Source organism: Mus caroli, chromosome 12 (assembly GCF_900094665.2).
Source record: "Mus caroli chromosome 12, CAROLI_EIJ_v1.1, whole genome shotgun sequence".
Classification (NCBI taxonomy): domain Eukaryota; kingdom Metazoa; phylum Chordata; class Mammalia; order Rodentia; family Muridae; genus Mus; species Mus caroli.
In genome coordinates this window covers 80,324,367-80,350,039 of record NC_034581.1, presented here as the reverse complement: position 1 = coordinate 80,350,039, position 25,673 = coordinate 80,324,367, and the positions used below count along the sequence as shown (strand labels likewise).

At 42.7% G+C, this 25,673-nt stretch overlaps 1 protein-coding gene across 16 annotated transcripts in view; it reads right to left on the bottom strand.

The window, feature by feature from the left end:
* Positions 1–25,673, bottom strand: part of Ttll5 (tubulin tyrosine ligase like 5) — a 225,771-nt gene that overhangs the window by 103,679 nt on the left and 96,419 nt on the right. For 14 of the 16 annotated variants that reach the window (XM_029484763.1, XM_029484762.1, XM_021178935.2 and 11 more), the window contains 7 exons: positions 22,753–22,873; positions 20,114–20,260; positions 19,009–19,112; positions 15,908–16,035; positions 13,157–13,240; positions 12,287–12,679; positions 6,612–6,796 (listed from right to left, as the gene is read on the bottom strand). In XM_029484763.1, coding sequence (XP_029340623.1) covers positions 6,612–6,796; positions 12,287–12,679; positions 13,157–13,240; positions 15,908–16,035; positions 19,009–19,112; positions 20,114–20,260; positions 22,753–22,873 — 1,162 coding nt within the window. The remainder of the gene's footprint in view (positions 1–6,611; positions 6,797–12,286; positions 12,680–13,156; positions 13,241–15,907; positions 16,036–19,008; positions 19,113–20,113; positions 20,261–22,752; positions 22,874–25,673) is intronic. The other 2 variants (XM_021178937.2, XM_021178939.2) reach the window with 1 other exon arrangement.

The following is a 25,673-nucleotide window of genomic DNA, read 5'->3' as shown; positions in this document are numbered from 1 at the left end:
ACAAGTTCAGAAGAGATGCAGGCTTTTTGGAATTTATTAATAAATTATAAATTTACAATCCCGGAGTCAGATATCAGGCATCACAGGACACTGAGACTTAAGGTTCTTACTGTCTGTTAAAAGACACAGTTACGTCCACACACAACATGAAGAGGAAATCAGCCTAACAGCCAATGAGTGAGGTGGCATTCCTGCAGCCCCTAGCAGATGTACAGATCAGACGTGGTGACTAGGAATCATTTCTCCAGAGAAGATGGCATAAACTAAGGCATACTGACTGGCAGAAATCCTAGCTGAGCTAGGCAAAATCCTGTGTGCTGGAACAGAGACAGGTACCAGTACGTTGTAGCCAGACTTTCAGTCAGATCATGGGTAGCATTACTAGTTTGGGTTTCACATAGAGAAAAATTCTCTTTGAGCAAATACTAGGATCAGACATGTGATTTAATATAACAAGAGGTCTTTAAAGATGAGGAGCAGCAGGAGGACACTGCCACATCATTTAAGAGGTACCTGTAGCTGTCCACTTGGAAGATAATGAAGGCCTTTAGCAGAACAGTTGATGTAAGTTAAATAGACAAGATACGGAGCAGGAACACTGGAGTTAGAATGAATAAGACTCGGTGCAGAGAGAATGGAGACACAGATGCGGCTGATAAGCCAGATTCTACCCTCAGGTGGTTTCTGGGTTGTCAATGCCACTAACAGCAGAGACGACAGGAAGAAGGAAAACTAACAGGTTTGAGATGCACTGCACAGGAGTCTATCTTCGTGCTTCTGAGATATGTTCAAATATTTGGGTGCTGGCCAGACAGTTAATGTCTAGCAGGCAGTGGGATATCTGGACCTTGCACTCAGCACAGAAATCTCACATAAAGCTGTGTGCAGGGGATTTATACCTTAGGGAAAGATTCACTGGAAGATAACCACAGCACGAAGGGGATAGAACCCAGGGCCACCTCCCATTCTTCACTCAGAACTACCACAGCATCTTGGCTGCTTGCAGCTCTTTGTGTAGGGCTGAGGCCTGGTGAGTGCTCCCTTCTACGTCAGCACGTCTACCAGTGTCATCCTGGTTCAGCTCATGTTTAGGAAGCCAAATTGGAAGACTTCATAGGTGTATCTTATGACATTTCTAGGCAACAAAATCCTACAAAACCTCTTCTTGTTCCTCTGGCTCTTACCGTCTGAGCTCTGCCCTCTCTTCTGCAATGATGCCTAAGCGTTAGATGCAGGAGTAGAGTTGTAGATCTATCAGTCGAGACTGTTGATGAGGAATTAAAAACTACACTTATCTGTGGTGTAGGGACAAACATTTAGAATGTAGTTAGGGTTATGCTGGCTTAGTAAAGTGGTGGTTGTAGGTCCTCTTCCAAGATCCATGACTTCACTAGCCCTACAGTTGGCTAGGTTTCCAGTTGCAAGCATGACTTCCCTCTTGTTAAGCAGTCTTAAGTCCAATTAGAGAGCTGCTGGTTACTGCCAAAGTATGCATGCCACTACCAAACCCTTAGAATGACAGCGCCATGCTGGCTGCTGTTGTGGCTTACAGGCACCATAGCTGGGCAGGACTGTTGGCCACTTCCTTCCGTTGGCTTTTTTTTTTTTTTTTGTGGTGCCTTCTGGTACATGAAGGCCAGTCCTCAGGGAGTGGGTTTTTAGGTCAGATCCAGCTCAGGATCTCTGGATTCTTTGCCTGAGGTACACGGTGGGTGCAGCAAGTGACGGTGACTTTTCTACCACAGCCCCTCCCCCCCTTTTTTTCCCTTTTAAGATGAGGTAATCAAGGCCCGACAGTAATTTCCCAGTTCTCACTGACTCCAGAACTAATGTTTTCCCAATGTACCTTGCTGCCTTTCTAGAGAAACAGGAACAGATAACATATATGATGTTTCTACCAACACAGACTACAGAGTCAAAAGAAACAGCAAACAGTCATAAGACCAGAGCCTAAGTGCACAGCAGTTTGTATGTTCAGATAAGCTCAGAATTGAAAAGGAAATTCTGAAGCCAAGTCGTGTCGCCTGTAATGTCCAGGGAGGACACTGGCACCGACTCGATGCCACTCTCCAAGTGGAACCTCTAAAACTGAGTCAGGGGTCACCGAGGACCTTTTGGTAGCTACTGATAGAGACTGCCTGTATGTGGAAGGGGAGTCGGAGGACTAATGTACTGGGAAGCAGATGCTTTGAACCTCATATTTATCTGCAGCGTTAGGCCTCAGAGTCAAGAGCAATGAAATGAAAGAAATCCAATGGCTTTCTGTTCCACTCCCCATCAAAATGAAAAATGTCAAGGGCTCAGTGTCTCCTCCCTCTTCTGTGTCTGTCAGCACATTTCAGGAGGCCTGGCCACGTTGCTGCACGGCTGGCTGCGGAGCAGACTGACACAGCACACGGGTTCGTGGTAGGGCCCCGCCTGGGTGGTCTGCTGGTATCCCTTTGATTAAATTCCCAGGCTGCAAGAGCTGGAGCTGCTCCTAATGATAGCTAGGTCCTGAAATCTCAAACTTGTCGGTGGGAGAGGGCCAGTGCTCCTCTAATGCCCTGTCTCCCTCCCACTCCTCACCACAGGCTGGGCTCCTTAGCCACATTCTTCTGGACACTAACAGCAATAACCACAAAGAGCCTGTCTACTGATCTGCTCTCCCTTGCAACCCTGACTGAGACAGGGGGAGTGAGATCTCACACCTAAGCAGAAGCCTTGTGCCAGCACCCCAGAGCCTGACCCCCTACAGGTACAGATGCTGCTTAACACTGCTTTCAGGAATACACACAGCAGTCACTAAAGATCTGACTCCAGAAAATGGCCAGCCTCTCACACACCAAGGGAAAGGTCGAATGCAACCTGAGTGTCTTCTACGGTATACACTGAATCCTCAGGTGCTGAGAATCTATTATACACCTCTTCTACTGAGAATGCACATATACTATACACACCTTGCTTAAGGGGCCACTGCTTATGAGTAGAGAATGTCTGCTATTCTTATGTGTTCTAGGATGTAAATAAAGTTGACTCATAGCAAAAGTGATAAAAAGGGAATTCAAGAAATCAGCTTCTGCTTTTAACAAATTCTAAGTTCCCCAAAGCCTTTTAACCACCTGTAGGCTTAAGAACCTCCTCTGTCCAACTTACCATTCCTTAGTTTGGCAATGCCTCACCCTCCAGCTCCCCTCTCCTCAGCTACCTGAGCAGCCCAGATCTCGCACGTGTGTGAGTGGTATGGAGTCACCTACACAAGCGCCCAGCCCCTCTGCAGGCCTCCTAAGGGTTGAGATTTCCCTCCAGCGTTAGTCCAAGTACCCAGTACAGACCCCCCAGGTCCCGCTAGTCACCCAACCTGCTGCCCCAAGACACACACACACACCCAGGCTCCTAGGGGCTGGTTCTGCCCTTCCTGTGAGACAGTAGAATGACTGCTCCCAAGAGACTGCTTTGGCCTTGTTTCTATTCCAACTGACAAGCTGAATTACCCTCTGGCAGTTATGCTGTTCTCCAAAGAAATAGCTTGGGGTGCTCCTGGCTATTAGGATCATGTGCGGGTGACTGACTGTCCCTTTCATAAGACCATGAGTTATTTCTCGGTTGGTCAGCATGACATCACATCAGCAATGGTTACCACCAAAGCCAGGAATGCTCTTAAAGAGCTTGGATAAAGTGTTTTGTTTTGTTTTAAATAAATAATCACAACAAAATACAAAGTTTTCTAGAAAATGTCACTGACCTCTTTAACAGGCTAAGTAGATGAATTTACAGATACAGATAAAATGTTTTTTCAAAAATCTCTACAATTTAATTTTGTATAAATCTTCAATATGGTACAAATAATTTAAAATCTGCCTTCCTTGTTTAATAAGTCTATTAACTCCTTGGGTACAAAACAAATAATAGTTTATGGGCTATAACTAAAGCAATGCTCAGAGGAAAAGTCATAGCCTTTAATACATAATAGTTAAAAAAAAAATTAGAAATTTAACTCAAGAAATAGAGAACTAAAGATAAAAAAAGCACAAAGAAGGAACTAGTGTAGATAATGCCATAAAATTATCCTAGAATAATAATAAAAAGAACAATAATAGAAATAGCGAATTAATCTTTGGGGGCGGGGGTAGTACAATTCCAGACAGGCTTTCTCCAAGTATCCCTGGCTGTCCTCAAACTCAGAAATCCGCCTGCCTCTGCCTCCTGAGTGCTGGGATTAAAGGTGTGCTCCACGACCAACCGCCCAGTTCAGAATTAATCATATGAAGGGGGGTTATCCACTGGCCAACAACAACAACAAAAAAATGAGAAAAAGAAAACAAAGCAGAAATACAAACAGGAACTGCCATTGAAGGCTGTATTAAGCCAGGGAAACACTGGCACCTGAGGAGTTTCTGTCTGGACACAAAGCTGCTTGTGCTGACAGCACCAGTTAGCACCCTGGTGCTAGTTCCGAGACTCCTGGAGCTCCTGCCCACTTCCCTGCAGGAAGCCACAGGCATTTATCACTCAGCTCGGTTAAGAAATGGAAACAGCTTTCCCCTACACAGAACAGAACAGAAAAAGTAGCTAGAGAACAAATGTGTCAGGCTGTATGTTAACAGCCACTACAATGTAGTATTACTTATTAAGCAAAAGAAAAAAAATAACAGAGGTTTTCAAATTACAAATTAAATTCCTGAGTCCTCTGAGAGGAAATGGTTGCAAAACATGCAATGGAGCTTTTCTATACTAAAATACACTTACCTAACAACGCTTTCATCACATAAGAAACAATGTGTTCCTAAAGCCTTAAAGGTTGAAATAACAGTATTTCCCAAGTACACAGCATTTAGACTTCCCAAAGAGGCTTTTCCACCGCATCCTTAGGACCCAGCTGTGTTTCCCCAGCAATGAACACATTTAGAGGCTGAGAAATGAAGCGTTCCTCGTCATACAGGCAGTCAGTGGGAGAAGGACACAGCCTTGGCCTGGCCAATCCAACCCTTCCTAGGGGCTCCACCCTGGTTTTCTGCACAGCACAGCACCTCTCTAAGTACTGCGTCACACAAGCATCCTGCTGCTGAGACTCTGAAAGTTAAAACTAACATTTAATGGCAGATTCCATCCAAGGCTTACAAAGAAGAGCTGATGGACTTGCAGAGCAGAGTTCCCGGTTGTATGAGAAAGACTGTAGGGAGAGAGCTTCCCACGAAGGCTACAGAACCTGGTTATCACAGGATCAGGATCTTATAATTTTCTGGGCTCTATCACATAGCAAATAATAGGAACTGGGACTATGTGAACACTAATACTGACTGCCTTTTATAGTAATCACAAAAAAACTGACTTAATGCCGTGATGTTTCTACATGTTTAGTTACCTGGAAGTCAAACTACCAGCTATAGCCCAGCAGCCCTTACTTTTCTCATGGACGGCTGACATGTTCAGATTTCTCCTCCATTTACTATGTCACGCCTAGTCCCATCAGTCTATGGCCAGCACCTAACCATGCAGTGCCCTTCAAGTCTGACTAACAGCTTGCTACATTTCTTTGCTTCGAGCTGCACATTAGGCCTCTTCATCTACTGGTGTTCAACTACTAGGGGCTGGAAACAATCCCTGCCGAGCACGACCATATCAGGATTCTCACTCTGTGCTCCAAAACAAAAATTTTTTTGAACAGAAAATCATCAGAGAATGGTGTGTTGTCTACTTTCATATGTATTTGAAGCAATTTCACCTCCATACACCCATTTCCTCCCTATATTTAATTATCATTATGGAGTTACAACCAATTTTAAAAATTAGCACAACAGAAACAGAAAGACATAGCCACATAGTGAGTATTATGAGCTATTATCAATACCTCATTTAGAGAGTTCTGAATCCATCTCACATTAAGTAATAAGTTTTCTACTAATCCATACCATGGAGACTACCAGAAGAGAACAAAGAGAACCCAAAGTTCATGAAAGTGTCATGTACCACACATATGCACACATAGGCATGCACCCTAGAGTCTGCCCTTGTGTCTGTCTGTGCTGTATCTGCATCGATAATCATTAGACATGAAACATTCTCAGATCATGAACTAAATGGAAAAATGGGGTGGGGCTGACAACAAAGTTACAACTCTGATAAAAAGATCTATAAATCCAGGACTCACTGGAAAATTTTAGGAATGAAAGAAGTTAATTTAAAAGCTCCTCGGCTGGCAAGATGGCTCAGTGAGCAAGGGCAAAAGTGTGCTAAGCCTGGTGACATGAGTTCAATCCTCGGGACCCACAATTGCTACTGCAATTGTCCTGGCACTTCCACAAACACTAAGTGATGCATGCAATTGGACGTGTGTGTGTGTGTGTGTGTGTGTGTTTTAATCCCTTTAAATTACCTTTAAATTATATTTACAATTGAAATTTAGATGTTACGCATGCAATAATATATACCCAAAGCCTGGAAGAGTTATTTTCTTGACAGTTAGGGAGAAACAGTCCAGTTTTATAAATATAAATGGACAAAACGGAGACTCATGGAGACCATGAGCACACAGGAACAGCCAAGTGACAGACAGAAGGACCAGTACACCCCACCCTGGCACCCCAACTCCCAGAGCCACAGAGCTCAGTGGCTGTCTGGTCTGGCCCTACCTGCTGGGTGAGGAGATTGATGTGACTGGCTGGAGAATACTGCCTGGCTGCCTGCTTCTCCGCGAGCCGCTGGAGTTCAGCCGTAACCAGACTTTGGTTGTACCTCCTGTTTAAGGAAACATCTTCACCCTCTTTTTGTGTTTTGGCAATTCCTGAATGATGCTTGTGTGGATGACATGACCCTGCTGAAAAAAGGGAGAAGAGGTCTCACCCATTTAAGAATCAAGTCTTGAGTAAAATTACGACAGTGGCAAACAAGTATCAGGCCAACACACACTGATGAATCCTAGGGAGCTCGAACAGCATAAAGGCCAAAGATAATCTTCAAATGGTCATAAAACTCTATAAATCCTTGCCACACCCTAGAAAGTCTTCCTATAGCCAAATGATCATGTGTTTATCAACATGTGATGGCTTATAAACGACTCCTGTCCCAGGGAGCAGCAAAGAGCCAATGTTCGGATTTGCTGGGGATTCGGCTGAGCAGCAAGGCATCCGGCTCTATCCGGAGTATCACCAGGAACAAAAGAGAACCCAAACATGGAAACTCTTATGATTTTTTGGTTTATTACATCAATACATACATCAGCCTGTGGCATCAATGGTGACGGAACCCACACTACTTATAATGCTCCAGGAGGAGACAGGAATAAGAGGAAAACTAGCATTGACTATGAACTCACAAAGGATTGTCCGCTCAGATTTAAATTTTCTTTTTTCAACTCTTTGATCACAATAAAATCAAGGTTCAAGTTTTCTTCTGATTATAAAATCTCACTGAGGGCTGGAGAGATGACTCAGTGGTTAAGAGCACTGACTGCTCTTCCAGAGGTCCTGAGTTCAAATCCCAGTAACCACATGGTGGCTCACAACCATCCGTCATGAGATCTGATGCCCTCTTCTGGTGTGTCTGAAGACAGCTACAGTATACTTACATATAATAAATAAATAAATTTCTTTTTAAAAAAATTAAATATCACAGAAAAGCTATTTTTAAATCCACAAAATAGAAATGCTGTAATGTATTTCGGTTCTATCTGCTTACTTATGTATCTCTGTGGTGCTGGGGACTGAGCCAGGACACTGAGGCTCTCAGTCCCTTTCTGCCCTTTTACAATGCTAATGAAAGCACGCTCATTCTGTGTATGTAATGTGGTGGCATGCCTTTAAGAGGCCTTTCCATGTTTACTGTGTTATCTGGAATATATATTTTTACAATGTATGTGTAAGTTACAAGTGCACTCTGATGAGCACCTGTAACTTTCAACAAAGCCCAGGAGCTACAGTATCAATAACATAGTTAGCCAACGTGCTCCTCCCGGGTGGCAATATCACTTTAGTATATACTTAGGAGATTTCCTGTGAGTATATGTCTATACAGATCTCTCTTTCTCTCTCTCTCTGTAGATACATACATACATACATACATACATACATACATACATACTAGATAATTTGCTTATTTTCAGGCTCCATTAAAGCGGCATCCCAAAACAGTAGGTCCCCAGTGTTAGCTTTCATCATTTAGCACAGCATTACCAAGAGGGTGAGTGTATATAAACTCATGGTGTTTAGTTTTTTTTGTTTTGAAGCCACTGTGGTTATAAACAGCACAGTGCACACTCATGCACACACAGCAGCAGGGCTTTGCTTGTGCCTATGCCCAGGAGTAGGACTGCTGGGTCACAGGGTACATGTATTTTCAAACTGAAGTGACAGTATCAGAGTGGTATGCTTAACACTCCCACACACGCATTCTTGCTGAGCCGAACTTCCCACTGTTTGGGATTGTCAAACATCTGAACGCTGCCTTCTCTAACAGGCTAATAGTGCGTAATTAAGAATGATGGTGGCTGTTGCTGCCGCCCTTAGAAACCTCATCATTTTTCTATTGTCTTGTTTTTCAGTTATTAGAGTTGTGTTTCTGTTTTTTAAATTCTGCTCCATATAATAAACCTACAAATTGTTTTTTAGGTATTAAGTTCTACATCTGAAAAACTATTTTTGTTATTGAAACAGGATCTTACTATATTGCCCAGGCTGGCCTCCTGAACTCATGATACTCCTGCCTACACAACCAAGTGTGGGTGTCACCATTCACAACTGAAGTTTATTTTTATATATGGGTGTGGCGGGGATCTGATTTCACTTGCCATAGCATCATTTATGAGAGAGACCAATGTCACCAACTGTGCTGACTACCTTAGCTTTCTCCTACGTTCCTTCGGTCACACTGTGCTTTTGCAAATCCTATGCTTGCATACCTTTATAGAAGTCACACAGTCTTCAGAAGTCCTCAGTCCTCCTTTCTCTATCGCTTACAACAGGCTTATCGAATTAACCAGTAAACTTGCTGAGGCTTCCTGAGTGAACTTCCAAGCCCAACTTGATGACTAAGACCTGAGGCTTCCCTCCTCTGCCCACACTCATCATATTTGTCCACCGACTTGGGTTTTCTCTGAAGACTTGACATTTTATAAAAAGTCTTTTCTAAACTTTTCTCAGGGTAGCTCATAGTTTTATGCTACTGTCCAACATGCTTTTAAAGCTGTTTAATGGGTGATAATGAATTAAAATGCGGTGTATAATTAATACCAAGGAATTTAAACGTTGAAGTATGGATGGTCTCTGGTAGGCTGACCATCCTTGTCTGGATGCCCACATTCCCAAGAATATATAGGCACCACAAAATGGACTCAGTGGGTTTCAAGCGATAAAGTAGATGTAACAGAATGTACTATTGAAACCTTCTTTTTATTCTCCGAGACTTTCATACAATAGATTTCCAGTATGTTGATGATATTAACCACTCTCTCCTGATACCCCTTCACCACTCACCAAACTCTCTAATTCTCTTTTTCATTACATATATTTTCGGTTGAAACAATTGTTTTCAGATACTAGATAGTTCAAAAGTATTTTTCCAAAATGTACCTAGAGATGATTTTATGTTTTCTACACAGTCAGGAGATTATCTGCAATTAAATTTTATCGCCTTGGTTTTGTTTTTTTGTTTTTTAATCTTTTATGCTGGTTGTGAACAGAAGCAATACTAGTGAGCGCCCTCGCCGTGCCCGTAAGTAAACAACAGGACCATGGTCACCATCTCCTCGTTCAGACTGACCCATCTGTAACTCTGGGGTCGATGCCCTCTTTTCAGGGACCTTCTCTTTTCAGTATTCAGAATCATTACGAGTGAATTTGGAGTTTACTTTTTCTGAATTTGTAATGATGTCATGAATGTCTCTTTTTTCTTTAGTCTGTCACTTTGGCCTGCAGGAGGTACTGGCAGGTCATGCCTACACTCCTTGAGTAGACTTTGCTTATCACACACACTACCGTTCACATGTGGCTAGATTGGGCAGGCTTTTATTATGATTAGAATTTTTGCATATTTATTTATAAACAAAGCTGGTAATTTCCCTTTTATCACTAATTTTGTTTTCAAAACAAATCTAGTCACACAAAATGGGTCAGAGTACTTTTCCATTCTCTAGTAATTTTTAATATTAAAAGGATCTACTTCTAGAAAGAGCATTAGAAATTACCTACCAAATTAAATGGGCCTGATGATTTCTTTCAGAAAGGTAATACAGTAGGGAAATAACATTTTTAAATAACTGGTCCTGGAAAATTGAATATCCATATGTGGAAGGATAAAGTTAAATACCTACATTATCTCACACAATAAGTAATTGAGAATGCACAAAAGTCCTAAATGTGAGACCCTAACATGGAACTCTCAGGAAAAAAATCTAAGGAAATCTTGATGGATTTGGGTTAGAGATTATGTTTTCAGATATGACACAGAAATTACAAGCAACAACAACAAAAAAGGAAAATTGGACTTCATCAAAACTTAAAACTTGGGCTGGCGAGATGGCTCAGCAGGTAAGAGCACTGACTGCTCTTCCAAAGGTCCTAGTTCAAATCCCAGACACCACATGGTGGCTCGCAACCACCCATAATGAGATCTGACGGCCTCTTCTGGTGTGTCTGAAGACAGCAACAGTGTACTTATGTATAATAATAAATAAATCTTTGGGCCAGAGTGAGCAGGGACTGAGTGAGTGGAGTTGACTGGAGCAAGCGAGGCCAACCAGAGCGAGTGGGTTGACTGGAGCGAGCAGAGGTCCTTAAATTCAATTCCCAACAACCACATGAAGGCTCACAACCATCTGTACAGCTACAGTGCACTCATATACATAAAATAAATAAATAAATAAATCATTAAAAAAAAAAAACCTTAAAACTTCTATGCCTGAAGAAAATGAAAAGAACCAATAGATAGAGAAAACGATTCCTAAGATAATTACCTTACGAAGGACTTGAATGGAGAATATATAAAAAACACAGCTCAATGATAAAAATACACCTCAACTTAACAACTAACAAAGAAATTAAATACACGTTTCCCCATAAAGATATGCAAATACTCAAAAGGCATGCAAAAATCAACACATCGTTAGCTGCTAAGGAAGTGCCAATCATAACCCTTCTATAAGATAGATAGATGAGTAGGCAGAGAGAGAGAGAGACAGAGAGAGAGACAGATTGAGATTCTAAGCCAAACTTTTTATAATGGGTAAAATAAAAAGAGATTAAATGCTAGCAAAGATATGCGTGATCAAAATGAGGACTCGTGAAATTTACCACGTGATCTAGCAATCCTACTCTATCTAGATAGCTTAAAAAATAAAAATTTATGTCCACAAGTAAACGCTGCAGCACTGCTTGTAGCACCACTATTCATAACGTGCCAAAGTGGGGAAGAAACAAATGTCCACCATCTGACTAACAGGAAAACAAACGCTGTACAGCCAGACAACAGCAGCCACCCAGCTACTCAGAAAGCATCCAGCATGACACATGTGGCAACACATTAACCTGAGAACCATGACACCATGTGAAAGAAGCCGATCACAAAGACCGCTTATTGAATAATTCTAGCTATGTGAAATGCTCAGAATAGTCAAATCTGTAGAAAAAGAAAGACAACCATGGTTGCCAGAGGCTAGGAGGAAGAGAAACAGATGACTGCTGAGAGATCTGGGATTTCTTTAAGGGCAAAAGAAAGTGTTCTGAAGTTAGGCAGTTGGTGTTTATTATACATTTCTGTGAACGTAATTTAAAAACCACTGAATATATATGAAATAACCAAGTTTCCAAGTAGGGCTATGATCTAAATAAAGCTGTCATGAAAAAATGGGCTGGAGATACAGCTTACTGCTAGGGCAGTTGCTTAATACAGATAAGGTTCTGGGTTCAATTCTCAACATCATAAAATAAATAGGAAGAAAACTTGACTGACAATATGGGTCTACTTCATTTAAAGATTAAAGGTCCTATCTGATGGGCTCTTTGGTCAGGCCGTTTTTAAGTTGTCTGATTCAGGAACAGCTACTTAAGTCAGAAAGAATGCAGAATAACTTCCTAGGCCAATGGTGGTCTTCAGTAGGACTCTGTATGCCCTGCCCTTTCGTCTCTTTTTGTAGAACCTAAGAGCAGCCCTGATTCATTCTATATCACTGAAGGAATGCTAGTGGTCAACACGCAAGACCCTTCTCTAAGTCACAGCAGAAGGTAACAAAAGAGAAGGCAAAGGAAAAGAGGTGCTCCGCTTTCATGGGCTGGGGAGAGCTGACATGGCAGGCAGCCGTCATTTTCTCACTCACCTGCCTTTGCTGAGGAGGGACGAGACAGTTTCTGGCTATAGATATGTGCGGCACTTTGGAAAGAGGAAAAGGGGCCAATGGTGTAGCTGCCGGATCGACAGCGTGGCAGCCCAGCAGGGCTTACATTCTGGGTTCCAGGGTGTATGGAGGGAGGGGCATTGTCAGGGACGGGGCTCAGTAGCAGTGCTGACTGGTGAGGCAGGCTGGGGATAGCTGGAGAAATTTGAGATAAAGAAGCATGGTGGCCAGGGCCTGCCGAGAGGGCAGAGGTTGTGATCATAGACGACAGATGGGTGCTGGGGAGTCTCTGCAGAAGAACAGCAGCAGGACTGGAGAAAGAAGAGCAATTGGTATACACTAGTTTAGCCTCTTTTCCTGATGAAGTGGTAAATCCTATTAAAGCAAAAACAAAAGAACAGGTCATTTTGGAAAAATAAACATACAATCTCTATGACATGTGAACATTTTAGAACATCAAAATAACGTTAACATGAGATAGAAATCATGCAGACTTTAATGAGTATTCATCTTGAACTTAGTAAATTTTGCTTACCAGACATAGCCTGGTAACAAAATTTTGACTTTATTTTTATCCCTTTCTAAAAGCTTGAGTTGAGACTTCCCCAGAAAGCAGAGCAGGACCAAGTCTCTACAGTTCCTCACCCTCTGGGGAAAAAGCAAGTGCTCAAAGCTTGTAAAGAGAATGGAAAATCAATGCCATGCAGTCAGGAGAACATTCTAAGGGGAAGGGAAGAGCAAGAGGGGACCTTCCCTGGGAGACATGTCCCCTGCACTTACTATACTGCACACCTGACCACTGTTTCTCTTTTAGAGGTATATCAGAAAGCACCGTGTGTCTCAAGCACTCACGAGATAACTTATCGGAGTGGATTTCTGTGGCCTGTTGCTGTTTGGGTTGCTTTATTTTCACTTCGTGTATTGTCTCAGGGTGATCTGAAATAAAAAGATATTGCCTTAAGCACTTTTACTAATCAAAACCACTAACATGAAACATAAGTGTTAATCAATGCTGGGAAACACTGCACAGTCCACTACGACCGTTTAAGGATGGTAACTTCTGGAGGACACAGCCAACTGAGTGATTCCCAATGGTTCCCAGCCCCAGCTCCACCTCACTCAAACCCAAGGCAGGAATCTACTGAATGGGACCCAGCTACGACATGCATGGAAACTGAAATAAGAGAATTCGGGTGCTTCCACCAGGACTCCAGATTGTGGCAGGGGATGGGAGATAAGAGATCCTAGTGGCTGGCAGGACCTGTGGAGCCAAGTCAACATGCATGTACAAGAGCGGGACTGTGAGATGCAAGCACAGCCTCACTGGTTGTTGGTGTACCGCCTCAGTTCACCTGAGGCAGGTTGATCGCATTTAGTAATAAAGCCAGTTTCCACTGTAGCTGTTTTTCTCTACTATAAAATTCTGAGACAGAACAGTCCATAGTTATTCATATACTTAGAGAAATGTCCGTAAGTATGTGGCAAGGGCAAGGTTTATCTAAAAACTCCAGAGAGCCTCTCAGAGGGATGAACGAGAGCGTGTGAATCCTGTCCTCTCTCTCCATTGCCATTCTTAGGGGTAATGCTGCTACTTGCCTGTCCAGTTATAAAATAAGCCCAGACACCAAACTATCAAACACCTTTTTTTCTTGTTTGAAACCTTCATACCCATCTCTAGGTTTATACAATAGAAAAAGCAGGAACTGATCTTCTGATATAAAAATTGTCATTTAAAAACAGATCTAAAGGGCTAGGTAGTGGTAGGGCATGCTCTTAATCCCAGCACTCAGGAGACAGAAGCAGGTGGATCTCTGTGAGTTCAAGGTCAGCCTTGTCTACAGCGAGAGTTCCGGGACCGCCACCACTACACCGAGTAACCCTATTTCAAACCAAACAAATAAACAAACCAAAACCAAAACAAACAAACAAACAAACAAAACCCCCAGAAAAACCAAAATCCAATCAAGCAGATCTGAGAATTTGAAATGACCCATCTGTATTTAACAGGAGCTGTTGATACACACTACTGGACCCTCTCCATTACTGTCAAGGGCTAAGCTGCCACATGAATATGGATGAGACCCCCAACTCACTAGGCGAGCAGACTTTTCCTACTCTAACCTTACTGTAAAAAATTCTCAGCCTCTCTTCCACAATAAACTCCATTCATCAGAAAACACTTTATAAATACAAAGGCTTTGATAGCCCTAGTGGTTAAAGTGCTAGCAGTGATCAAAGGGGCTAACACCAAATATGAAAAATATGAGAAAGAAGAATGGACAGAGGAATATGAAATTAGAAACAAGCTCCAAGAGGAAGCTGGGCTTGAGAGGACTATGAAAAATACAATTCAGTAACAGTTCCTAGTAAGGCTTCATGAAATAACCTAAGTGAATTTTACAACAGTGGGCTGAGATGTTGTAGCTCAGTGGCAGAGTTGTGAGGCTCTGGGGTCAATTCCCAGCCCTGTAAACACAAAACAAAATTAACAAAGTTTCTTTGGGAAATTCATCTTATATTTGAAATGACTAATTTTCCTGAATATTTCCATATTAGACTGGGATAGCCTTGAGAGCATTGAGATTGAGTCTAGTACTTAAAATACTGACAAGGGGCCAGAGACATGGTTTTGTGGTCTTAAGTGCACTGGCTTTTCTTGCAGAAGACACCCACATGACAGCTCATAACTCAGGGAATCTGATGCCCTCTTCTGGTCTCCATGGGCCCTAGGCACACATGGTCCACAGACATACATGTAGCAAAACACTTGCATGCATAAAATAAAATACCTACATTAATATACTTGCATGCAGGTTTGAGATGGGTCTTACACTTGAAAGCACAGAAGTTGCTGATGCAGCTATGTCTGATTGCTATGTTGTTGTTTTTATAACAACAGGAGCTAGACAATGTAGTCTACATTGGATTCCACTGGTGTTCCTCAGCAGTGAGGACTTTCAGAAACACAAAGAATGTCACAATGCCTGGAGGAAACCAATGGCACCTAGGGTTTGGGACCAAGAATATAAGTCACCCCATTGGTATGGAACTGCCCCACACAACAACAACAACAACACTCTATCCAAGATGCCAATGGTGCTGAGAGGCATGGACAGAGACGTGCTAAAGAATGGAAACTAAGAGCAAAGCTCTGAATTGAGCAGATGGCAGCTTGATGCCTGGGCCCTGTGTGCTGAGGAGGAACCGGGAGCAGGCACTCAGCCCCTGGAGCTCATTTTCTCAGCTGTACTGACATTTGAAAATGGGACTTGTGCATGTTGTGTGGAAGCACACAGGAAGATGGATGTTCATTAAAGATCAGGTTTTCAAAAGAAAAAAAACAAAACAAAACAAAAAAAAACTCCAAACCCTGTTGTTGTCATGGAAGATGAAAATGTAGCTCTAAAGGATGCTCTTCTTTTGCTTTAAAGACAAAGGCGAGCTCGCCCCCCCCCCCCCCCCCCCCCCGCCCCCAGCCTCAGCCCCACTGCAGAGTTCAGTCTTGCTGGAGACTGGTGTACAGCCAACTTATTCCTGATTCTTCTCTGCACAGCTCCGTTTTCTGCTTATTTGCATTTTTCACTCATTAGCTGGCATACTTACCACCTTTTGCCCCACTATCAGAGTAACTACTGCTGTTCTTAGAGCTTTTAGAATGAGTCCCCAGGAAGACACTGGCAGACTTGTTTTTTTGGGTATAAAAAGTCAACACCTCCTCCAGTTCAGCCTCACTGAAACGAAGAAAAGAGTACGGTCAGCACAGGAAGCTGCTCTGGAAAGTCTTTGACATTTTATTATGGAAACAGTAAGCAGGGGAAGGGAAAGTGAGAGGCACAAGTCGAGGGCTCCTTGGGAACAGACAGTTTCAAATGAAGCCAGCAACCAAGAACATGGAGAGCGCTGTAAGGCTTTATTAACCCACACAGAGATTTCCTACATCTACACTACCTGATCCAGCAGCCACTACTTACATGGAGCTATTGAGACTTAGTTTAAATTAAATAAAATTAGAAGATTTTATTCCAGAGTTGTTCTATGCACATTTCAAGTACTTGGTAGTCACTTTCACAAAGTTTTACTCAATCACAACACTCCTGGTAAGGAACCGAGGCCACAGAGCTGGGTAAAAGCTTAACAGCGACCTAGTTTTATATGATACCCCTCCCCAGCTTACACACAGCAGGGAGCGGAGGGGATGTACACCTTTAAAAAACTCAGTAAGAAAATGATTATTCATAGCCACAGATGGCAACTATTATCTGGCTGTAGTTTGCAATGCATCTATGTCATTTCCAGATAGCTGAAGTATCTTGACTAGAAGGGCTACAAGTCATTTTAATTGGCTGTGTCAGAAACCAGGAGACAGTGTGCCCACAGAGAAGGTTCTTCACTATCTGAACAATGCATGAGACAGAACAGAACTAGACGGGCACTTTGAATCAAGGAAACTACTTATGCTATGGAAAGCCACACAGTTTAAAGTGTGAGAAAACAGGAGATTCTAAAGGGGCCTCCCAGATGCAGGTTTCACTTGATCTTAGCCAAAGTGCTTGCAAGTTATAATGTAGGGATTTTCAACATGTCCAGCCACTGTTTCATCGTTATTTTCCTATGCCTGGAGCTTGGTATTGTTCCAGATAGGTAGCCTTCAGGGAGGTGAAGCAGCCCACCAGCCGTCTTCAGAACACACAAAGGAGAGCCCAGGAGACCACCTCTCTGGATCTCTATAAACCCGCAGGTTGCCAAGGAGGAAAGCAGCACAAGACAAACCGTGCTAGAAACCTGCAAACATCTACGGCCAGGGTGGGGCTGCAGCCGGCCCGGCTTCTCTCCCGCAGTGTTGTATTTGGCACTTTTCATAATACTGGAAGGTAAGGAATAGCTGGCCCAACTACAAGCCGCTCTGTACCTGTCTTATCCTCTGCCCACTTCCTCATTTAGGTCTTCCTGACTCTTTCCTGCAGGCAGTTTGTTAGCCCATTGAGGGAATCCATGTACTCGCCCCAGCTTCCAAAAAACCCTACTCTGCCCAAAGTTCCCAGGAACTGTCCCTTAAGTCACAATCAATAAATACGACCCAATGTATTTTCCTCTCCAACACTTTATCAGTTTAAAGTATATACGGTTTAGATTTAGCATCCAGTTACGTTTCTTTCCTTCCTTTCATCCTTTCTTCCTTCCTTTTTTGTTTTCTTTTTTTAAGTTTGAGGTTTGTTTTCTTCTATTTTTCTATTTTAAGCATTTATTTTTTAAAAAGATACTATTTTCTTGGTGTCATCTACTTTCTTGCCTTCTCTGATTTTAATCTCTTTCCTTTCCTTTGTGTGAGTCCATCCATGGCATGGTGCAGCTGTGGAGAACAACCTGCAGGAGTTGGATTTTTCCTTCTAACACACAGGTTCTGGGAATGGAACTCAGGTCCCTGGCTTGAGGACAAGCACCTTTACCCACTAAGCCATCTTGTCCTTTTTTACTTTTGCTATTTTTATAAGGTTGATGTGGGAAGCTGTTTCTTGCTTCTTTTCTATATCTGTTTTCTCAAACATATTACTCATAACTTCAAAATATCCACAAAATAGTGCATTCAAATATAGACCCTACAAAATGATGTTTGTGTTTGTTGCACACCTAAACACAAGCCACTGAGGCCACGGTGAGGTCTGTAAAGCAGCTAAGCAAGGATCTTACGGTTAAACTGATAACCACAACCTAACTTTACTCCACAAATATCGGAATGCTAATTTCCTAGCGATATACCACCCACTGCTCTTGGACAACTGCAGTCTAATTAAAGAGGCGTAGAGTTGCTTTTTCCCCTTAGCTTAGTGGTTTCTGTACAACTCTCTAATTTGAAAAATATATTTTTAGATTTTATTACTTTATGTGTATGGCTGCTTTGTCTGTCTGTCTGTATGTACATCATATGTATACATACATAACCATTTCCCTCAGAGGTCAGAAGAGAGTGTCAGATTCCTGGGAGTTAGAGATGGTTGTGAGCCATCACGTAGGTGCAGAGAATAGAACCCAGGTCTTCTGAAAAATCCGACAATACTTTTCACCTCTGAATCAACTCTCCATCCCGACAACTCTAGTTTATAAAAAGCACCTTCATTCGGAGTCATCACAAAAGTTAAAATTAAGTGTTTTTGTTATCTCTTCCTTTGGAAATACAATGTCAGTGAGAAAAATGGTGTGGCTGGCGTACATCAAAACAGAGTTGAACAGAGAGATTTTCAGTTTCTCAAGGTCAACCCTAAGCAGGAAAAGCTTGTTCTGTTTCATATAAATTGGACACGACCCTCACAGTGTTGAGAAACAGCAAATTCCTCACCCTGCTTGATGTGGGTAAACGTTGGTCATCTCCACAGCATCAGTAGGTCAGGAACAAATCTGGCCTCAGTAAATACTACAAGTCTCTAGCTTTCCATTTCTAAGATGTGCTTGGTCCTCTCAAGCTTGTGTACTTTGAAGGCTGTCTAGAGCTGCAGCCCAGACACCACATAGCAGTGTTTTGATAACTGAAGCCATGACAACAGCAACACAACTGGCTGAGATACAGAGAGGCCAAGCCTGCAAGACATTCCCTCCCTTGGGGACCAAACTCATTCACATCTGTGTATCAGAAACAAGGGGCTGTTGGGGGCTCAGTGGCAGCTCAGGAGAGGGAAGGACATGGTTAACTCATCAAAAGTGGTCTGTACCTTGCTTGTCGAATAAACTCCTGAAAGCTTTCTGCGTTCACCCCATCTTCTTCCTCTTCTTCAAGTTTCCTCTTTGATTTCTTTTCAGCCATTTGTTCTGTTTCCTACCCATGTCCAAGCCCAGAGAAGAACGACAAAATCAAACTGACTCCTGATAAATGAGCTTCATTTGCTTTTGCTCCCTTGGGTTAATGGTGCCTTACAGTAAAGACTTTATTTAATTCTTCCTCAACATCCACCACAAGCTACTGTTGGTCACCATTTCATGCAATGTTTTGAAATTCCCAAGTAACAGTGGCAGAATGCAATTTTTAATCATGTTTTTACTTTCTACTAACACAGCTCATAGAGAGATAGACCCTTTTATCTGGGATGATAATTCTAGTTTCACAGCGTGGCTAGACAACAGACACCAGATTTTGTTACAATTCATAGAGGAAGGACTAGCCTTGGAAGAGTCTCGAGTCTGACTTGTATAAGACAACAGAGAATTGTAAATAGATAACAGGGTAAACTGTGCCTACAGGCTAGTGTGCTGATATATATGGTGCCACTAGCCTAGCCTGTCCATGTAATTTCAGAAAGGCTATGTCAACTTCCAGGACTCAGCTGTCCCTCTTATATAGTGGCTATATTTTTTTCTCCTGAAAATATTTTTTAAAATGGATGCTAGAAACTTAAATATAAGACACTTTGAAAAAATTCTAATTAAATAGTGTATTGCCTAGGTGTGAAATCATTTCCCTGTTTCAAACATCTCAGAGAAGAAAATCTAACACTTCCAAAACAGAAATACAAGTTGTCATTTTAAATTCACAGTATAAGTTCATTTTCAAATGGTCCACTCACCATTGTCTGTAGGCACTATACTACAATACACTTATAACACACAGCAAGACCTTGGGTATACTTGAGCACAAAAGAAATATGCAGTTTCCTAAGAGCTGAATATAGGCATTGGCTCTAATGATAAGTAGATTTTCAGCCAAGCTGAACTGACAACAAGAGTCACAAAGGGGATGGTGCTGTCAAGAGAACAGAGCAAGGCAGACTGGCCCATTCCTAACAGTGTCTGATGCACCAGCACAGAAGGCTATTGACTCACCTTGTTGTACACAACGATAAAGTCTCCTAGCTGGTGGGCAAGGATTCTTCTGCGCTCCAGAAGTGCCAACCGGCGACTAGGTAATACCATCCTCAGTGAGTGCTGGAGGTTACTAGATGCTCGCTTGAGAAAACGAACCACTAGTTCCTGTGTAAATTAAAAAGAAAGAGAAGGATGAAAGTAGGGATTGTGCCAACCATCAGAAGCCAAGCCAGGATGGAGCTGAATGCAGGCATGGGAAGGCGACAGAGAATGGATTCAACAGGAAACCCGAGGAGAGGCATGGCACACACCGCTGCAAACATGCAAGGTACAAGATGCTACAGAAAGGCAAGGCAAAAGCATCGTATTCCCCCTTTCAGTACTCTGGGAGTCAAACTTAAAAATCAATGTGGATGCAAATAACTACATAGTAAAGCAGTAGTTAAATACACTATATATATATATATATATATATATATATATATATATAGAGAGAGAGAGAGAGAGAGAGAGAACTATCATAATTCAGAGTGTAAAAATATTACTTCTAATAAGGTACACAAACAGATTCAGTTAGGAAACGCAGCATTCAAAATCAGTGTAAACTAAAATCTCAGAGGCAGATGAACTCATCAAAGGTGAGAAGACAGAAAAAAGCCAAATCAGGTATGATGGCACATGCTCATAGTCCTGGTGCTTGGGAGGATGAGGTAAGAGGATGGCAAATTAGAGGCTAGCCTGGGCTACAGAGTAAGATCCTATAACATAACAAAACAAATCACTATAGAGAGAAACCTAAGAGAAAATAATGCTGAGGCCAGAGAGAAAAGGGTTAAATGACAGACTCCCAAAGGAGCTGGAGCAAGAGAGGATCACAAGCCAAGGCTCTGAATCTAAACACAAAGGTCACATTGAGAGACATCCTATAAAGACCATGAAGGAAAGCAGGAGGAAACACACATGGAGGGAGCCGAGCAACACCACAGAACTGCTGCTTACAAAAGTGTTGTGATGAAGGAAAATAAAACTGCTTTGGCAGAGGCAAGGTGACACATCTGTCTTCCTTCCAAATGATAAAGGAACTATGAGAGCTGGGTTGGGGAAAGCAAAGAAGGGGGTGGAGGGGGCCCTGGTGGTGGTGGGGGGCACGGGGAATAATGATGGCAGGGATGGCAGTGTCCTGTAAAAGAATGGACAACTATACCTCTCTTAAGAGGAGAAAAGAATCAAATCTGAAATTGAGAAGATCTCAATTGGGCCATTTATAACATCACAAACTCAGAGAGATTGTGTGGAGCCAGAGACCTCAAAAAGGCAACATCCCATAAAACAATAAAACTGTTTTCAGGAGGATGGGTCTTGAGGCTTTAGGTGAGGTGCCTCTGAGCTACTAGATACAGACTCTCTGAGTCTAGCCTGGATCAGAGGGGGTAGCTGTCTGTGTCCCTGTGTCCCTCAAAAGCAAGGCTACTGGCCCTCAAGCCCGGCTGGGGTAGCTCCAGGTATATTTTCACGAATTCATACAATGTTTACTAGGTTTTGCAGTGATGATCTTATGTATTCTTGTAGAATACCCCAAATCTTGGGTAAATTCTCAGCCAGAAACTGGAATAGTTAGTCTGGCTGTTTTTGTTTGTGTGCCTGTTTTTGGTTATTTTAAGTGATTTTATTTTAATTTTATTTTTGCTCATTGCTCCCTCCTCCAATTTCCTCTAGTATAAAGGGTAGAGACTCATAACTAGAGGCTTGGATTTCATACTTCTCTGCTGTCTTTACTATAAGGTGATTTAGCTACTATTTTAAAACATTATCTTTTTCAGTAGAGCAGACAAATTCTCAAAAAAGGCATGCTCAATTTTCCACTTGGAAAGAGCGGAGCTAACATTTTCCACTGATGGCTGAAGGATTATGCATTACACACAAGGTTTATCTCTGGGTTCTTTTGACTACTTTAAATTCATCATTTGTTTTCTGGGATAACCAACATGATTTTTTAAAATGCACCTTGCACTGTACAGAGAGAACTAAAAATTAAAGTCAGTACTGACAAAGGACACAGCTTCCTCAGAGTTAACGGCCCCTCTGTCTGTGGTAGTGCCTGTAGTTTCAAAAGGCCTTCAGGAGACTGGGGGATCCTCTACAAGCTATGTCTGATCTTATCAAAGAGCTTGATGCTCCCTGTCACTGTTAGCCAAAATATTGATCATGGGTGTGTTCAAATAACTGATACAAGATCAAAATTGTCATTAGTTTTGATTCAGTAATCTAAAAATTTACACACTTACAAGTAAAGTAAGAAGTGAGGCTGACTAATGGTACTTTCTGAGATATTACAGAGGCACTGACTTTCAAAGAGTTAACGGAACTAACTCCTCAGGACAGAAAATAATGGAAACAAAGCGTGCAACATGGTGCCTGTGAGCACATGTGCCACATACTCATCTAGGGGTCAGGGAACAACGTGTGGACTAGAGTCTCTCGTCTTCCCATGGGTCCCGGGAATCAAACCCAGCTCTCCAGGCTTCCATGGAAGACTTTTAGCTGTTGAACTATTTGCTGAGTCTTGCACTTCACTCTTTTCTCAGAGTATACTGCTAAGCTGGGGATAGAAGGAGAGAAAGGAGGACAGCCAAAGGTCCCCAAAAGCAGAGCCTCACCATCTGTTCATCCTCTTTGGCAGCCCAGCTGGGACTGAGTGTCTGACCACCACTGTCTTTTGTCAGACGGATTTGCACATGCTGAAGATAGGCAGAGAATGCTAACCGGGCCTGTACTTTGCTGTAGAAATCAAAAACAATACATTGTTATGAGACAGAATGATAAACCTACCACCTACATACCTGCATCTCTCCAAGTGATCTTTAAGGATCCTTCTGTCAGGATAGCTAAGAATATGAAGACTGTTATAAAGACACTTCTGAATAAAGAACCCTTCTAAACACTCCATGAGCTGTTGTTTCCCATACGAAACCTGAAAACTACTACCTCTGCCCATCATGCTGCCCCTTTGAACTCTGAAGAATGCTCTTGGGAGAATGCAGTGTTCAGTGTTCACTGGGCCACCAGTAGTAAAAAGAAAAGGGTATGGTGTTGGAAGCCCTTCAGGACATACTTCTATCAGTTAGGCTAGTGATTCAGATTTTGCTGTGAGAACTAATATTCCTAGTATGGAAAAGCCTCTGAAACAGGAACTAGATTAATCCTACAAAGAAACTTTTGAGCCCAAATTTTAAGGTCATGCATTTCTCAACTACACAACAGGAGTGGCTGGAGCCCAGAACTAGTGACTGTAGTCCAACAGAGCTTGGTGTGCATGACCTGACAGACAGGGACAAGCCCAGAGAAGTTCTGCAGGGAAAATATCCTTCAAGACGGTAAAGCACACCATGGGGTGTTCTCTGCCTGGTGGTCTTGGTGACAGCCAAGGACTGTCCTCAGGTTGCAGAGAGGAAGCTAGAGAGACAGCGATAACTTCCACTTCAGTGGCTAGCTGTGGCAGATCGGTTTTCTTTCAGGCAAGGCTTTGGTTACTTCAGCTGACCAGCCTCCTGATGCTATAGCCAGAATTACATCAGCTAAGATTAGGACCCAACACAAGCTCTGTTCACGATCCTTGCATATGTAATCACTGAACACTGTCTGCTCATGTTCCCCAAAGTTAAGATGAGGGATTCATCCCAAGTGGACTGGAGATGCTGCTACAGGAGTCGAGGACTGAGAGCGTTTGGAGGACCAGAGTGCAGGGGCATCAGGCCAGGGAGCCTGCTTGCTCCTTGGTTTTCATCTGTAAGAGGTTCCAGCAAGTGAGCTATAAATAAGGTTACAATCTAATTACTAACAGGAGCAGTTATGGAAGTACAGTATGAATTTGAAACGATGAGTTTAAACGTTCAAATATTCCCAACAAAGACATTCCTCTTCTCATCTAGAGATTAATAGCAAGTTCCAGATACTTTCAAAGTTGGCTGACTCACCAACTGTGCTGACTGACGCTCTCAAACTGATAGTTCAAATTTCAATCCTTATTTTGTTTCAAATAAAATAAAGAATACTGAGTTTTTCATGTCTATAAACTGTCCTAAGGGCGTCCCCCGAAAGGGTATCCTGAGATGGTCTCAAAGGCACTGATTGGCATGCCCCCTTACTTAGAAACCTGGACAGAAGTATGAGACAGGCATGACTGGCACCAAAGCAATCTGGGTTTAGAAAACAACCCTGTTCCACAGGCCTTGACAGATACATCATGAAGGAGGTGGTCATGTGATCTCCACCCTAGCCTTGGTCTTCCCCAGACCCTGGGGACAAATGAAACAGCTATCCTATAGGACAGTAGGTAGCAGTGTGGAGTTTGCTGACTTACAGTAATCCATCCTATAAGCTCAGATTCCTACAGCAGCTCAGCAGGATGTTACTGCTGAAATGGAGCTCAGAATACACTTCTGTCTTCTATTTTCCCCTCCCAGCCCCTCTTTCAGGAAATTGTTTCAGAAATCCTGGTCTGACCCTGTACCTTGGCTTGATAGAGGAAGCTGAAGCCTGGAAAGGGTCTCTGACTCCATGACTTGACTTCAATCTACAGACCAGAGCCCAGCTGGCAGAAATGCATTCACATAACCTGAACTCACCTATGAACTCTTCTCATTCTCCCAGTGCCCTCCCAAACCCAAGCCTACCCACATCTCCTAGCCAAAGTATAAGATCTAGCCCCTAGAAAACACAGGCCAGTGCCCAGGAACCTCACCCTCTCCCTAGGCCTCTATCTATTAGCAACCTCTCTGCAGTCCATTTCTTATGACTTGGAAGAAGAGCCATCCCTCTCCTGGCCTTTCTGCACCTGTCCTTTAGGACCCTTCTCTGCCAATAAATCCATTTCTACATCTTAATCCTTTAGCCATCATATTCTTCCTCTTTAGGAATCCCCATCTTTAAAAATAAAACCATCTTTTCTCTCTCCATGATGTGGTCTCACCTTCTGCTGCCAAGCCCTGTGGAACAGCATTATCACACTTGTTCTATGATCTCCTCAGCTCACAACTGCTGCTCCACCCACAAATTCTGAAGTGCCTCTTTATTCCTCCTTTATGCAACAGGCATGCTACGCAGACTTGACCATCCTCCTGTTGCTGGCAGTGTTACCCCTGCCACTCTGAAATGTTTCCTCCTGGTCTTGTACTGACCGACCCAGAGTGGTGTTCCCCAAGCCTGCAGTACTCTGTTCTCTCCGCATCCAGAGGGAGTTAATCCGAACGAGCAGTAATGTCCACTGTAAGGCTTGAACTATGAACCTTGACCTCTATGTTGTACTTCTGCTGGTCACCACAAGGCACATCTTCCTGTTCTTTCTACCCACTGGCTGGCATCACCACATTAGTCAGTGCAGAGCTTTAGTGGGCCACTCTTCCCTCACAAATAGCCTAAACCTGTCCCCTTCTCTCCATTCCTATAACGTTACTCTATGGCCAACACCTCCATCTTTTTTATTGGACAATCGTAACTGTCCCCTTTCTACATTGAGTTTCTTCTCTTACCAACTGCTCACAATGCAAGTAAAATTTACTCTCTATAACAGGGTCTGACT